This window comes from Mytilus edulis, chromosome 14, assembly GCF_963676685.1.
Source record: "Mytilus edulis chromosome 14, xbMytEdul2.2, whole genome shotgun sequence".
Classification (NCBI taxonomy): domain Eukaryota; kingdom Metazoa; phylum Mollusca; class Bivalvia; order Mytilida; family Mytilidae; genus Mytilus; species Mytilus edulis.
In genome coordinates, this window is record NC_092357.1 from 5,225,165 (window position 1) to 5,241,253 (window position 16,089).

General features: G+C 32.9%; 1 protein-coding gene across 1 annotated transcript in view; it reads left to right on the plus strand.

Moving 5' to 3' along the window:
• The window catches only part of LOC139503037 (solute carrier family 2, facilitated glucose transporter member 5-like), a 59,050-nt gene that overhangs the window by 19,842 nt on the left and 23,119 nt on the right, over window positions 1–16,089 (plus strand). The window contains exons 7-9 of the mRNA XM_071292713.1: window positions 1,337–1,465; window positions 8,042–8,208; window positions 15,880–16,004. Of these exons, the coding sequence (XP_071148814.1) occupies window positions 1,337–1,465; window positions 8,042–8,208; window positions 15,880–16,004 (421 nt within the window). The remainder of the gene's footprint in view (window positions 1–1,336; window positions 1,466–8,041; window positions 8,209–15,879; window positions 16,005–16,089) is intronic.

Here is a 16,089-nt window from a genome sequence, read left to right on the forward strand (position 1 = left end):
TGTAAAATTAGTATATATTCAGGGGTGTGGAAATGCTTAGTCCAAATAATTATGACGTCTGGCAAGGCTATTTTAATTTTTTTCTGGGAAATAGCCTTGCCAGACGTCATAATTATTTGGACTAGGAAATGCTATGCCCGACTCGCCCGACTCGTACATTTAAACAACCGGACAAGTAATTATTTTTGTCTCTTGGTTGTCTGTGGACAAGTAAAAAAATATACAAAACAAAGTTCAATTCCAACAAAAATATAAAATTGATTTCAAAACGTATAAAAATGTTTAATTTATGTAAAAGAAACCAATGGTCAGCAAGTAAAAATGTCAATGTTCATGACGATAAATATAACATAATGCCGGAAATTGATTGATTATCAAAATAAATTAGAATAAGTATACGAACCCGAGTTGCGTAAAATTGCATTTGCTTTGTCCATTGACCCGGGATCATCGATTAGGTTTTATCCATCATTTACCGGAAGTGTCATTTCTTTAAATTTTGTATTGAAATTCAGATGGGTAAATACTTAATAAAAAGCCGGGCAGGCAAGCCAAAAAGAGTAATGAGTCGAGTAGAAAAGAAAAAACGCAAATGGAGGACACAGAGTATTTAAAATAAAAAACAGAGAATTTCAGACATTGTGGATATCAGATTGTCCCTGGCTATCTAGGATGAAAATTCACAAAATAAATAAAGTTTTTGTCTTATTTATTGATGAAAGGTCAATATTATTTGTTGTCGAAGTGGTAAATTAAAAGGGACTCTTTAATTGATCATCAAGACAATAATACATAATCAAGAACAAGCGGGTCAGTTGAGAGAAACACCACAACATCAATAGTTAATGTAGTTTATCTATTATCATGATTATTTACAAGTTTACATTTCTTCAATTACTGTCCTCTCTTCAAATTGAGTAAATGTACCTACTGGCTACAATCTTTATTCCAAAACTGCTGCAAAATTGTCCTTTACATATCATTGTATTGGTTGGTTTGCTGTTAGGTTTCTATCCCATCGATGTTAACCCATTTCTTACTCTCCTAAATTTTTTTTACACATATAGACAAATGGATTTCATTTGTTTGTGAGGCACAACAGTGCTTAGTAAGAATCACATATTAGCTAACAAGAAATACTTCAATATTTATTGGGATCATCAGGGCAAGTAACTTTTTTTCCGGACAAGTAAAATTTATAGTTTTACTTGCCCAGGGACAAGTGCTCACAACAAATATTTCCACACCCTGATATTTCAGCTTTCATGTTAACCTTAGTGGCTGATATTTTCCTTCGCTGCATAACTTGGAAAAAATATATATATTTTCTTTGCAGAATCAGCCGCAGGAAGAAAGTCATGAAAGTTCTGCAACGAAAACTCAACAATTTAGTATAGCAGTTGCACTTTTCGGAAATGCCTTTTCTTATGGATACAACATGGCTGTTCTGAATAATCCAGCAGTGGTAATTAATTAAAAGCTACAATATTTCAACTGACATCATACTAAAAAACAACATTCTCTCTTGAAGTTCATATATTTTCATAGAGTGTCAATTAGAGTCTCTGTTTCAAATCAAATCAAGTATAGTTGCATTATGTTTTCTGTACATGTCTGTAATAACCTGCTATATCCAATACGGCTTGAATCTTGCAATGGTTTTTTTATATGACCGCAAAAATTAAAAAAATTTTGGTCGTATATTTGTATCACTTCGGCTTCGTCGTCGTAGTCCGAAGACTTTTGGTTTTCGCACAATAACTTTAGTTTAAGTAAAAAGACATGTATGAAATTTAAACAATAGGTTTATGACCACAAAAGGAAGGTTGGGATTGATTTTGGAAGTTTTGGTCCCAACAGTTTAGGAATTAGGGGCCAAAAAGGGCCCAAATAAGCATTTTCTAAGTTTTCGCACTATAACTTTAGTATAAGTAAATAGAAATCAATGGTATTTTGACACAAAGTTTATGACCACAAAAGGAAGGTTGGGATTGATTTTTGGTGTTTTGGTTCCAACTGTTTAGGAATTAGGGGCAAAAAAGGGCCCAAATAAGCATTATTCTTGGTTTTTGCACAATAACTTTAGTATAAGTGAATAGAAATCAATGAAATTTTAACACAAGGTTTATCAACACAAAAGGAAGGTTGGGATTGATTTTGGGAGTTGAAATCCCAACAGTGTAGGAATTAGGGGCCAAAAAGGGGCCCAAATAAGCATTTTTCTTGGTTTTCACACCATAACTTTAGTATAAGTAAATAGAAATTCATGAAATTTAAACACAAGGTTTATGACCATAAAAAGAAGGTTGGGATGATTTTGGGAGTTTTGGTCCCAACAGTTTAGGAATAAGGGACCCAAAGGGTCCAAAAGTAAACTTTGTTTGATTTCATCAAAAATTGAATAATTGGGTTCTTTTTTTATGCCAAATCTAACTGTGTATGTAGATTCTTAATTTTCAAATTGGCCTAGATCTACATTAAGGTCCAAAGGGTCCAAAATTAAACTTAGTTTGATTTTAACAAAAATTGAATCCTTAGGGTTCTTTGATATGCTGAATCTAAAAATGAACTTAGATTTTTGATTATTGGCCCAATTTACAAGTTGGTCCAAATTGGGGTCAAAAATTAAACTTTGTTTGATTTCTACAAAAATTGAATCCTTGGGGTTCTTTCATATGCGGAAACTAACTGTGTATATAGATTCTTAATTTTTGGTCCCGTTTTCAAATTGGTCTACATTAAAGTCCAAAAGGTCCAAAATTAAACTAAGTTTGATTTTAACAAAAATTGAATTCTTGGGCTTCTTTGATATGCTGAATCTAAACATGTACTTAGATTTTTGATTATGGGCCCAGTTTTCAAGTTGGTCCAAATCAGGATCCAAATTATTATATAAAGTATTAATTGTGCATTAGAAAGAAATGTTTAATTGCACAGTATTGTGCAATAGCAAGAAATCTTCAATTGCACAGTATTGTGCAATAGCAAGAAATTTTCAATTGCACAGTATTGCGCAATAGCAAGAAATCTTCAATTGCACAGTATTGTGCAATAGCAAGTATTTTCAATTGCACAGAATTGTGCAATAGCAAGAAATATCTAATTGCACAATATTGCGCAATAGCAAGAAATTTTCAATTGGAGTTATCTTTCTTTGTCCAGAATAGTAGTTGAATCAACTTAAATCATTGTTTTATACAATATACAATTTATATTCACTATTACTACCAATTGATAAATTAAAGCAATCTTTACCATTCATTCGATAACACTTTTTTTAGCTCACCTGGCCTGAAGGGCCAAGTGAGCTTTTCCCATCACTTTGCGTCCGTCGTCCGTCGTCGTCGTCCGGCGTCGTTGTTAACTTTTACAAAAATCTTCTCCTCTGAAACTGCTGGGCCAAATTAAACCAAACTTGTCCACAATCACCATTGGGGTATCTAGTTTAAAAAATGTGTCTGGTGACCCGGCCAACCAACCAAGATGGCCGCCATGGCTAAAAATAGAACATGGGGGTAAAATGCAGTTTTTGGCTTATAACTCAAAAACCAAAGCATTAAGAGCAAATCTGACATGGGGGTAATATTGTTCATCAGGGTAAGGTCTATCTGCCCTGAAATTTTCAGATGAATCGGACATTTCTTTGTTGGGTTGCTGCCCCTGAAATGGTAATTTTAAGGAAATTTTGCTGTTTTTGGTTATTATCTTGAATATTATTATAGATAGAGATAAACTGTAAAAGGCAATAATGTTCAGCAAAGTAAGATCTACAAATAAATCAACATGCCCAAAATGGTCAGTTGACCACTTTAGGAGTTATTGCCCTTTATAGTCAATTTTTAACCATTTTTTGTAAATCTTAGTAATCCTTTAGAAAAATCTTCTCCTCTGAAACTACTTGGCCAAACTTAACCAAACTTGGTCATAATCACCATTGGGGTATCTAGTTTAAAAAATGTGTCGGCTGACCCGGCCAACCAACCAAGATGGCCGCCATGGCTAAAAATAGAACATGGGGGTAAAATGCAGTTTTTGGCTTATAACTCAAAAACCAAAGCATTTAGATCAAATCTGACATGGGGGTAATATTGTTCATCAGGGTAAGGTCTATCTGCCCTGAAATGTTCAGATGAATCGGACATTCCGTTGTTGGGTTGCTGCCCCTGAAATGGTAATTTTAAGGAAATTTTGCTGTTTTTGGTTATTATCTTGAATATTATTATAGATAGAGATAAACTGTAAACAGCAATAATGTTTAGCAAAGTAAGATCTACAAATAAGTCAACATGACCAAAATGGTCAGTTGACCACTTTAGGAGTTATTGCCCTTTATAGTCAGTTTTTAACCATTTTTCGTAAAATCTTAGTAATCCTTTAGGAAAATCTTCTCCTCTGAAACTACTGGGCCAAATTTAACCAAACTTGGTCATAATCACCATTGGGGTATCTAGTTTAAAAATTGTGTCCGTTGACCCGGCCAATCAACCAAGATGGCCGCCATGGCTAAAAATAGAACATAGGGGTAAAATGCAGTTTTTGGCTTATAACTCAAAAACCAAAGCATTTAGAGCAAATCTGACATGGTGGTAAAATTGTTCATCAGGGTAAGGTCTATCTGCCCTGAAATTTTCAGATGAATCAGACATTTCGTTGTTGGGTTGCTGCCCCTGAAATGGTAATTTTAAGGAAATTTTGCTGTTTTTGGTTATTATCTTGAATATTCTTATAGATAGAGATAAACTGTAAACAGCAATAATGTTCAGCAAAGTAAGATCTACAAATAAGTCAACATACCCAAAATGGTCAGTTGACCACTTTAGGAGTTATTGCCCTTTATAGTCAATTTTTAACCATTTTTCGTAAATCTTAGTAATCCTTTAGAAAAATCTTCTCCTCTGAAACTACTTGGCCAAATTTAACCAAACTTGGTCATAATCACCATTGGGGTATCTAGGTTAAAAGATGTGTCCGTTGACCCGGCCAATCAACCAAGATGGCCGCCATGGCTAAAAATAGAACATGGGGGAAAAATGCAGTTTTTGGCTTATAACTCAAAAACCAAAGCATTTAGAGCAAATCTGACGGGGTACAATTGTTTATCAGGTCAAGATCTATCTGCCCTGAAATTTTCAGATTAAACGGACATTCCGTTGTTGGGTTGCTGCCCCTGAAATGGTAATTTTGAGGAAATTTTGCTGTTTTTGGTTATTATCTTGAATATTATTATAGATAGAGATAAACTGTAAACAGCAATAATGTTCAGCAAAGTAAGATCTACAAATAAGTCAACATGACCAAAATGGTCAGTTGACCAATTTAGGAGTTATTGCCCTTTATAATCAATTTTTAACCATTTTTCGTAAATCTTAGTAATCTTTTAGAAAAATCTTCTCCTCTGAAACTACTGGGCCAAATTTAACCAAACTTGGCCATAATCATCATTGGGGTATATAATTCAAAAAATATGTCAGGTGACCCGGCCAACCAACCAAGATGGCCGCCACGGCTAAAAATAAAACATGGGGGTAAAATGGAGTTTTTGGCTTATAACTCAAAAACCAAAGCATTAAGAGCAAATCGGACAGGGTAAAATTGTTGATCAGGTCACGATCTATCTGATTTTCAGATGAATCGGATAATCGGTTGTTAGGTTGCTGCCCCTGAATTGGTAATTTTGAGGAAATTTTGCTGTTTTTTTGTTATTATCTTGAATATTATTATAGATAGAGATAAACTGTTAACAGCAATAATGTACAGCAAAGTAAGAACTAAAAATAAGTCAGTATGACCAAAATAGTCAATTGACCCCCTAAGGAGTTATTGCCCTTCATAGTCAATTTTTAACAATTTTCTTAAAATTTGAAGATTTTCAATAACATTTTCCACAGAAAGTACTGTTATAGATAGAGATAATTGTAAGCAGCAAGAATGTTTAGTAAAGTAAGATTTACAATCACATCACCATCACCAAAACACAATTTTGTCATGAATCCATCTGTGTCCATTGTTTAATATTCACATAGACCAAGGTGAGCGACACAGGCACTTTAGAGCCTCTAGTTACATTTTAATATTTTATGATGTATTTAAATGAGTAGTTATTGTTGCAAACTCCATTCGAAATTTGAATTGAGATCAGTTATGGAATAAGGGAAAGGGGGATATGAAAAAAAATTGGGTGGGGGGGGGGGTCAATTTTTCTCATTTAAGATTCCATAAGTAAAAAGAAAATCTCTTCAAACATTTTTTTGAGAGGAGCATTAATATTCAACAGCATAGTGAATTGTTCAAAGGCAAAAAAAAATTTTAAGTTCATTAGACCACATTCATTCTGTGTCAGAAACCTATGCTGTGTCAACTATTTAATCACAATCCAAATTTAGAGCTGACTCCAGCTTGAATGTTGTGTCCATACTTGCTCCAAATGTTCAGGGTTCAAGATCTGCTGTCGTATAAAACTGTGCCCTGCGGAGCATCTGGTTTTATAAGTATCACTGTATTTATTGAATCACTGATTGGGTCAATATCCATCTGGAAGTGTATACGTACCTGAAACTTATTTTCATGGTTCATTTGATATAATATTTATGTTGGAAATCTCAGTTACAATGCATATACAATAATGGTCAACCATATTTGATTTATAGAGTGATTTTAACATGTGATGTCTGTATGACAGGGAAACCTCATATTGACCTTGTTTTCATTATTCATTTACATATATTTAAATCCTTTAACATGTTTAATGCTGAGGTTATTATTATTTGGTTTATAGAAGAGTTTACTTATTTTAACATGGCATTGTCTTGTTTTTCATCTTAGGAGTGTTAAAGTCCCTTAGTTATATTATATATCATTATATAAAGCCTCTCTTTTCTATGCTTAGCTTATCAGCATAAACAGTCAGAGCTCAGACATAAATAAGTCTGAATCTGCGTTTGACTCATAGAGGTCTAAATATGTAAGTTTTAGGATTTGTCTCCCTTTAATGTAACACAAAATATGACTTGAACAAGTCCAATATTGTTAAACAATAAATAATTGACCAGAATCAAAAAGTTGCAAATATCGACTCCTGCAAGTCAATAAGTGATCAAAATTGGTTAACTTCAAGACCCACGCATATTTATAAGGAGGTCATGCATCTAAATCAAATAATGACATCATTGAAAGTCAATGCTTTGTCTTCTAAAGAAAAATATGAATGAGATTCTAAAAAATCGGAGATAATGTTAATTAACCTTACAATGCAACCACCTGGAATCACACTTAATGAGGTAAAACATCTGTGTTTAGTAAGGATGTTCAATTAGATAATTAAATATAGATAGCTCAAGTCCTTTTGAACTCTCATACAGGTTTTTGCTGTCATAGGTGGTGTAGTTTGGCCACAAAGTAACATTAAGTTTTTTCACCAACATGAATAGACCTAAACAAGTCTGTCATTTTCTGACTTAGATAAGTCTAAAATTGAAACTACATTTTTATAATAAATACATGTTTGGACTTATTTAAGTCAAAAACAAAAATCGACTTGTTTATGTCTGAGCTCTGACTGATAAAGGTTTTATGATTACATTTGATTCAGTTTCTTTTCTTGTGTATAAAAATGTGATTTGTCTTTTCACTACAAATTTATGTTTAAAATTTTGATTGATTAATGGTTGCTTAATGTCCAGTGGCAAATATTTCATGCATGTTCAGGACCAGCATAAATTAACAATAAATACAATAGGTGGGTCATGTTATAGATGGCCGTCCTGGTTGAAGATTAGGGAAATTTGGACACTTCCACTAGAAAATGGGGGTAAATTGGATAGTACAGGAATTTTTCCTTGCAATAAGCCACCTATGGACCCCCACATAGTTGTTGCAAGACTTCTAAAGGTATGTTATGCAAGTTGTAAATATTTAACAACTTTTATAGCAAAAATATTCAAACATGGTTTACTTTTATAATTTGTATTTTGGGTATTTTTTCTTTGGCAATTTAATATTATGAAGATTTGTTTATTAATTCAATGATACTTTTATATTGTAGGTTATTATTGCATTTTATCAAGGAATATCATCTGAACTGGAGACAAGAATGTATATAGAAAGCAATAAGAGTGCTAATTTTCTATTTTCCATTTTCACGGCAGTGTATGTTTTTGCAGGAATTATTGGTGTATTGTTAGCAGAAAGGATTGCTGTAAAATTTGGAAGGTAAGTTATGTAATACAAAGGCTTTCACATAATTAAAATTCACAGCCTGATTTTTTATGCCTTACTTAGGGTCATTCTGTTTTTCGGTCTGTTTTACCATTTCCTCGTGCATTTGTTCTCTGTACATTAATCTGTCATGCTTAAGGTTAAAGTTTTTAGTCAAGGTAGTTTTTGATGAAGTTGAAGTCCAATCAACTTGGAACTTAGTTCCAATGTTTCCTATGATATGATCTTTCTAATTTCAATGCCAAATTAGGGTTTTAACCCCAATTTCACAGATATCTGAACATAGAAAATGATAAATGCCAGTAGGCCATCATCATACTATTGATACATTCTTGTTTGTTATCCAGTGGTTTGAATTGTTTGAGCTTTTGATTTTGAAGTTTGATTTAGGGCCTTTCCATTATGAAATTTCTTGGGGGTATTTTCCTTTTCTTATCATCCATGATTTGTCATTCTTCTACTATGATTAATGCTTTAATGATTTTTATAGTTCGTTCTTATGTTGTACTGTTATACCACTGTCCCAGGTTAGGGGGGGGGTTTGGATCCCGCTAACATGTTTAACCCCACCACATTATTTATGTATGTGCCTGTCCCAAGTCAGGAGCCTGTAATTCAGTGGTTGTCGTTTGTTTATGTGTTACATATTTGTTTTTCGTTCATTTTTTTACATAAATAAGGCCATTGGTTTTCTCGTTTGAATTGTTTTATATTGTCTTATCGGGCCCTATTATAGCTGACTATGCGGTATGGGCTTTGCTCATTGTTGAAGGCTGTACGGTGACCTAAATGTTAAGGTCTGTGTCATTTTGGTCTTTTGTGGATAGTTTTCTCATTGGCAATCATACCACATCTTCTTTTTTATATTAAAAAAATTTCCATTTGAATTCATATGGAATCTGGACTTAAATTTAAAGAGACATAAAAGTTTATCAGAAATCTTTTGTATTGCTTTATTCTTAAATTTTGGTCAATTTGCAGTAAATAAATCATTTTGCAACTTTATAGTATTTGCTAGACGTAAATCTAAATTTGAACTGGCTGTCCACAAGAGACCAAAATGACACAGACATTAACAAATATAGGTGTAAATAAAGGCAACAGTAGTATACCGCTGTTCAAAACTCATAAATTCATGGACAAAAAACAAAATCGGGGTAACAAACTAAAACCGAGGGAAACGCATTACATATAAGAGGAGAACAACGACACAACACCGAAACGCAACACACACAGAAACGGACCAAGCAACAGACAAAACACCACGAGAATAACAAATATTTACACCAAAACCAAATACATGAATTTGGGATAGACAAGTACCGTGCCACGTCTTATCTCAAAAATAAGAGAAAACACAAACGACTCAACGTTAAAATGCAACACACACAGAAACGAACAATATTATAACAATGGCCATCTTCCTGACTTGGTACAGGACACTTTTAAAGGGGAATAAAAGTGGTGGGTTGAACCTGGTTTTATGGCATGCCAAACCTCGCACTTTAATGGCAAAGTTAAATATAACATTGAAATGACAACATAATATTACAGGACTACAATACAAATAAAAAGGATTAAATAGAAAATACTTGAAATTCGATTTCTGATTACAGGAACATAAACTTTCCATATGGAGATCAATGTTGGTTGTTTTTTTCTTGTTTTTATATGCCTGTTTACTTGATGTCTTATTGTATACCGATATCCGTCTGTCTACCCATCAGTCCGTCGTGAACAAGGACTAAAACATTACAAGAAACTTTGATGATTTGATTATATCAATTGACTTGAGCTCGTTTTTAGCTCACCTGGCCCGAAGGGCCAATTGAGCTTTTCCCATCACTTGGCGTCCGGCGTCTGGGGTCGTCGTCGTCGTCCGTCGTCTGTCGTCCGTCCGTCGTCGTTAACTTTTACAAAAATCTTCTCCTCTGAAACTACTGGGCCAAATTAAACCAAACTTGGTTACAATCATCATTGGGGTATCTAGTTTAAAAAATGTGTGGCGTGACCCGGCAAACCAACCAAGATGGCCACCATGGCTAAAAATAGAACATAGGAGTAAAATGCAGTTTTTGGCTTATAACTTAAAAACCAAAGCATTTAGAGCAAATCTGACACGCGGTAAAAGTGTTTATCAGGTCAAGATCTATCTGTTCTGAAATTTTCAGATGAATCGGACAACCTGTTGTAGGGTTGCTGCCCCTGAATTGGTAATTTTAAGGAAATTTTGCTGTTTTTATACGACCGCAAAATTTGAAAAAATTTTCGTCGTATATTGCTATCACGTTGGCGTCGTCGTCCGAATACTTTTAGTTTTCGCACTCTAACTTTAGTAAAAGTGAATAGAAATCTATGAAATTTTAACACAAGGTTTATGACCACAAAAGGAAGGTTGGGATTGATTTTGGGAGTTTTGGTCCCAACATTTTAGGAAAAATGGGCCAAAAAGGGCCCATATAAGCATTTTCTTGGTTTTCGCACTATAACTTTAGTTTAAGTTAATATAAATCTATGAAATTTTGACACAAGGTTTATGACTACAAAAGAAAGGTTGGGATTGATTTTGGGAGTTTTGGTTCCAACAGTTAAGGAATTAGGGGCCAAAAAAGGGCCCAAATAAGCATTATTCTTGGTTTTCGCACAATAACTCTAGTTTAAGTAAATAGAAATCTATGAAATTTAAACACAAGGTTTATGATCATAAAAGGAAGGTTGGTATTGATTTTGGGAGTTTTGGTCCCAACAGTTTAGGAATAAAGGGCCCAAAGGGTCCAAATTAAACTTTGTTTGATTTCATCAAAAATTGAATAATTGGGGTTCTTTGGTATGCCGAATCTAACTGTGTATGCAGATTCTTAATTTTTGGTCCCGTTTTCAAATTGGTCTACATTAAGGTCCAAAGGGTCCAAAATTAAACTTAGTTTGATTTTAACAAAAATTGAATCCTGGGGGTTGTTTGATATGCTGAATTTAGAAATGTACTTAGATTTTTAATTATTGGCCTAGTTTTCAAGTTGGTCCAAATGGGGGTCCAAAATTAAACTTTGTTCATCAAAAATTGAATAAATGGGTTCTTTGATATGCCAAATCTAACTGTGAATGTAGATTCTTAATTTTTGGTCCAGTTTTCAAATTGGTCTACATTAAGGTCCAAAGGGTCCAAAATTAAACTAAGTTTGATTTTAACAAAAATTAAATTCTTGGGCTTATTTGATATGCTTTATCTAAATATGTACTTTGATTTTTGATTATGGGCCCAGTTTTGAAGTTGGTTCAAATCAGGATTCCATATCAAGTATTGTGCAATAGCAAGAAATTTTCAATTGCACAGTATTGCACAATAGCAAGAAATATCTAATTGCACAATATTGTGCAATAGCAATTAATTTTCAATTGGAGTTATCTTTCTTTGTATAGAATAGAAGTTGATAATATATGTTGGAAATTTGCCAGACATGACTATGATGTCATTTTCTATTTTTATTTGCCAATAACTTTATGTAAATAACTTCATTGGAAATTTGCCAATATAAAATGTTGCTGATGAAGCTTTTTTTCCTTATCTTATCTAAAATGTTTTTAGATAATGTATGTTGGACATTTGCCAGACATGACTATGATGTCATTTTCTATTTTTATTTGCCAATAACTTTATGTAAATAACTTCATTGGAAATTTGCCAATATAAAATGTTGCTGATGAAGTTTTTTTTATTGTTTTATACAGTAAACAATGTATATTCACTTTTACTACCAACCAATCTTTACCATTCAGTGATAACAAGCACTTTATTTTACATTTTAATATTTTATGATGTATTTAAAAGAGTAGTTATTGTTGCAAACTCCATTAGAAATTTGAATTGATATCAGTTTTGGAAAAAGGGAAACGGGGATGTGAAAAAAAGGGGGGGTTTAAATTTTTCTCATTTCAGATTTCATAAATAAAAAGAAAATTTCTTCAAACATTTTTTTGAGAGGATTAATATTCAACAGCATAGTGAATTGCTCAAAGGCAAAAAAAATATTTTAAGTTCATTAGACCACATTCATTCTGTGTCAGAAACCTATGCTGTGTCAACTATTTAATTTTAGATTTAAAAAGTTTGAAGAAGAAATCTTTAATTGATTTGTAAAATCTTGACATTTGTTTTGTGTAAAAAAAAACATGTAATGTCAAAAATTTGATCACAATCCAAATTCAGAGCTGTATCACGCTTGAATGTTTTGTCCATACTTGCCCCAACTGTTCAGGGTTAGACCTATGCGGTCGTATAAAGCTGCGCCCTGCGGAGCACCTGGTTGGTTATTATCTTGAATATTATTATAGATAGAGATAAACTTTAAACAGCAATAATGTTCAGCAAAGTAAGATTTACAAATAAGTCAGCATGACCAAAATGGTCAGTTGACCCCTGAAGGAGTTATTGCCCTTTATAGTCAATTTTTAACCATTTTTTTGTAAATCTTAGTAATCTTTTACAAAAATCTTCTTCTCTGAAACTACTGGGCCAAATTAAACTAAACTTGGCCACAATCATCATAGGGGTAACTTGTTTAAAAAATGTGTGGCGTGACCCGGCCAACCAACCAAGATGGCCGCCATGGCTAAAAATAGAACATAGGGGTAAAATGCAGTTTTTGGCTTATAACTCAAAAACCAAAGCATTTAGAGCAAATCTGACAGGGTAAAATTGTTAATCAGATCAAGATCTATCTGCCCTGAAATTTTCAGACAAATCAGACAACCCCTTTTTGGGTTTCTGCCCCCAAATTAGTAATTTTAAATGAAATTTTGCAGTTTTTGGTTATTATCTTGAATATTATTATAGATAGAGATAAACTGTAAACAGCAATAATGTTCAGCAAAGTAAGATTTACAAATAAGTAAACTTGACCGAAATGGTCAGTTGACCCCTTTAGGAGTTATTGCCCTTTATAGTCAATTTTTAACCATTTTTCGTAAATCTTAGTAATCTTTTACAAATATCTTCTTCTCTGAAACTGCAGGGCCAAATTAATCCAAACTTGGCCACAATCATCTTTGGGGTATCTAGTTTAAAAAATGTGTCCGGTGACGTGGCCATCCAACCAAGATGGCTGCCATAGCTAAAAATAAAACATAGGGGTAAAATGCAGTTTTTGGCTTATAACTGAAAAACCAAAGCATTTATAGCAAATCTGACATTGGGTTGAATTGTTTATCAGGTCAAAATCTATCTGCCCTAAGATTTCGGATGAATCGGACAACCTGTGTTGGGTTGCTGCCCCTAAATTGGTAATTTTAAGGAAATTTTACTGTTTTGGGTTATTATCTTGAATATTATTATAGATAGAGATAAACTTTAAACAGCAATAATGTACAGCAAAGTAAGATTTACAAATAAGTCAACATGACTGAAAAGGTCAATTGACCCCCTAAGGAGTTATTGTCCTTTATAGTCAATTTTTAACAATTTTCATAAAATTTGTAAATTTTTACAAACATTTTTTCTGAAACTACTGGGCCAAGTTCATTATAGATAGAGATAATTGTAAGCAGCAAAAATGTTCAGTAAAGTAAGATGTACAAACACATTATCATCACCAAAACACAATTTTGTCATGAATCCATCTTCTTCCTTTGTTTAATATTCACATAGACCAAGGTGAGCGACACAGGCTCTTTAGAGCCTCTAGTTTATAAATTTCAGATTTTATGTTTCTAATTTTTTGGGATGTATTCACAAAAAGGGGAATTTTTCAGTTTTTGAACTTTAACTCAAAAACGCTTTGAGCAGTTTTCCTGAAATTTTGTGAATTGTTTATGAATATCTATTGATGTAAGCTCCCTTTCAATTTTTATAAATTTCATTTTTTTTGTGTACTATTTAAGGGGTTTTATTCAATAAAAAAAAGGGTCTTTCCAGTATTCAGACAATAACTAAAAAATGCTTTCAGCAGTATTCATGAATCAAAGGTAAATTGTCTGTATCTATTGTTGTAAGCTCCCATTCAATTTGTATAAGACCGCAAAAAACATTTTGCATCGTATAATGGCATGATGTTGTCGTCGTCTGCGTCGTCTTAGTCCAAAGACCCATTTAGTTTCTGGACAATAACTTCAGTTTAAGTAAACGGATCTCTATAAATTTTTAACAGAAGGCTCAATAGCATTAAAGAAAGGTTGGGATAGATTTTGGGGTTTGGGGTCCCAATAGTTTAGGATTAAGGGGCCAAAAAAGGACCCAAATGAGCATTTTTCTTGGTTTTCGCACAATAACTTAAGAATAAGTAAATAGAAATCTATGAAAAAATTTGATATGCTGAATCTAAGCATGTATTTTGATTTTGGATATTGGACCATATTATAGGTAAATTTCCAATTTAAAAGTTTGTAAGTTAAGTTCTTAGACCACATTCATTCTGTGTCAGAAACCTATATGTTGTGTCAACTATTTAATCACAATCCAAATTCAGAGCTGTATCAAGCTTGAATGTTGTGTCCATACTTGCCCCAAGTGTTCAGGGTTCGACTTCTGCGGTCATATTAAGCTGAGCCCTACAGAGCACCTGGTTTAAAACTTTTTTAGAATTTATGTTTTCGGACAACATCCCTAATTATATATATAATTCAAAGTGCTTTGATTAGTTTTCATTAAACTTTGGTGACTGATTTATATATATAAAGATAACCTCCCTTTATTTTATTGTTTGAAATTTCTGATTTGACATTCATGACATTGGGAAGTTATTGAACTTTTAATCTTTTAAATGTGAGAGGCGTATCATGCACTCATTGCCCAGCTGTTTATTTACAATCATATAAACCCAAAAAAAGTGTAATTCTAAAAATTTTTGGCTCCTCAGAGGTGTACATGCATCTTTAAAGAAATAATTTTTAATTATGATAATTAACATATGAGCCGCATCGGATAGAAATCGACCTTATGCAAATTTACACAATACATGGTTAACCTATTTGGTTTTGAAAAGAAGTTCAACAGAAAGTCTAGGGCTTTGTGCTATAGTTGAATTACTTATGGAATGCTTAAAAACAGACCAAACTTCATATTTTTTTTTTACTGTATTTTGTATATAAATGTTCCAAAACCAACCAGTCTTATGCATTTACATATCTATGTACACTTGCATAAGGTCGATTTCTATCCGATGCAGCTCATATCTGTTCTGTTATCTGTTATGTCATATGATAGAAAAAGTCTTTTTTTTTCTAAAAATTTTATATTCTTTTTACTTATATTTATAAATTATCGTTGATCATCTCAACAAGATTGATTTTCTCGCTTGATCCAGTATGGCGAAAGTGAGAAAACCAATGGAGTTAAGATGATCAATGATAAAATTGAGAATGAGAATGGGGATGGTGTCAGAGAACTGATAACAGACGAAGGCCATAAATGGGTCTTCAATGCAGCGAGATTATCCTGTTTATCTGTTTATTATTATTTTACCTATGACAATGTTAACACCATGTGCACCCTTAGTTTCTAGCGATTATTTTTCATATCACTCGACTTTGCTGAGAAAGAAAACTATTGGTCAGCAAGATCAAAGGAAAATTTGATAAAATAGTGATAAAATATATTATTAGCTTTAATAAATTTTATTATTACAAAAAATGTATATGTGTTGAAATTGTTTCTTTTTTCATTGTTTTTAGACGCAAACCTATGATGGTGAATTCTATTGTGATGTTACTTGCTTCTGGAGTTGGGGGAATAATGTTTTATTCAGACTCAATAGCTGTGTTGCTGTTTCACAGGATTTTATCTGGATTATACTGTGGTAAATATATCTTTCTCCTAGATTAGTTAACATTGATGTCACCACCAGTTTTTCGTGGGGTTCGTGTTGCTTATTCTTTAGTTTT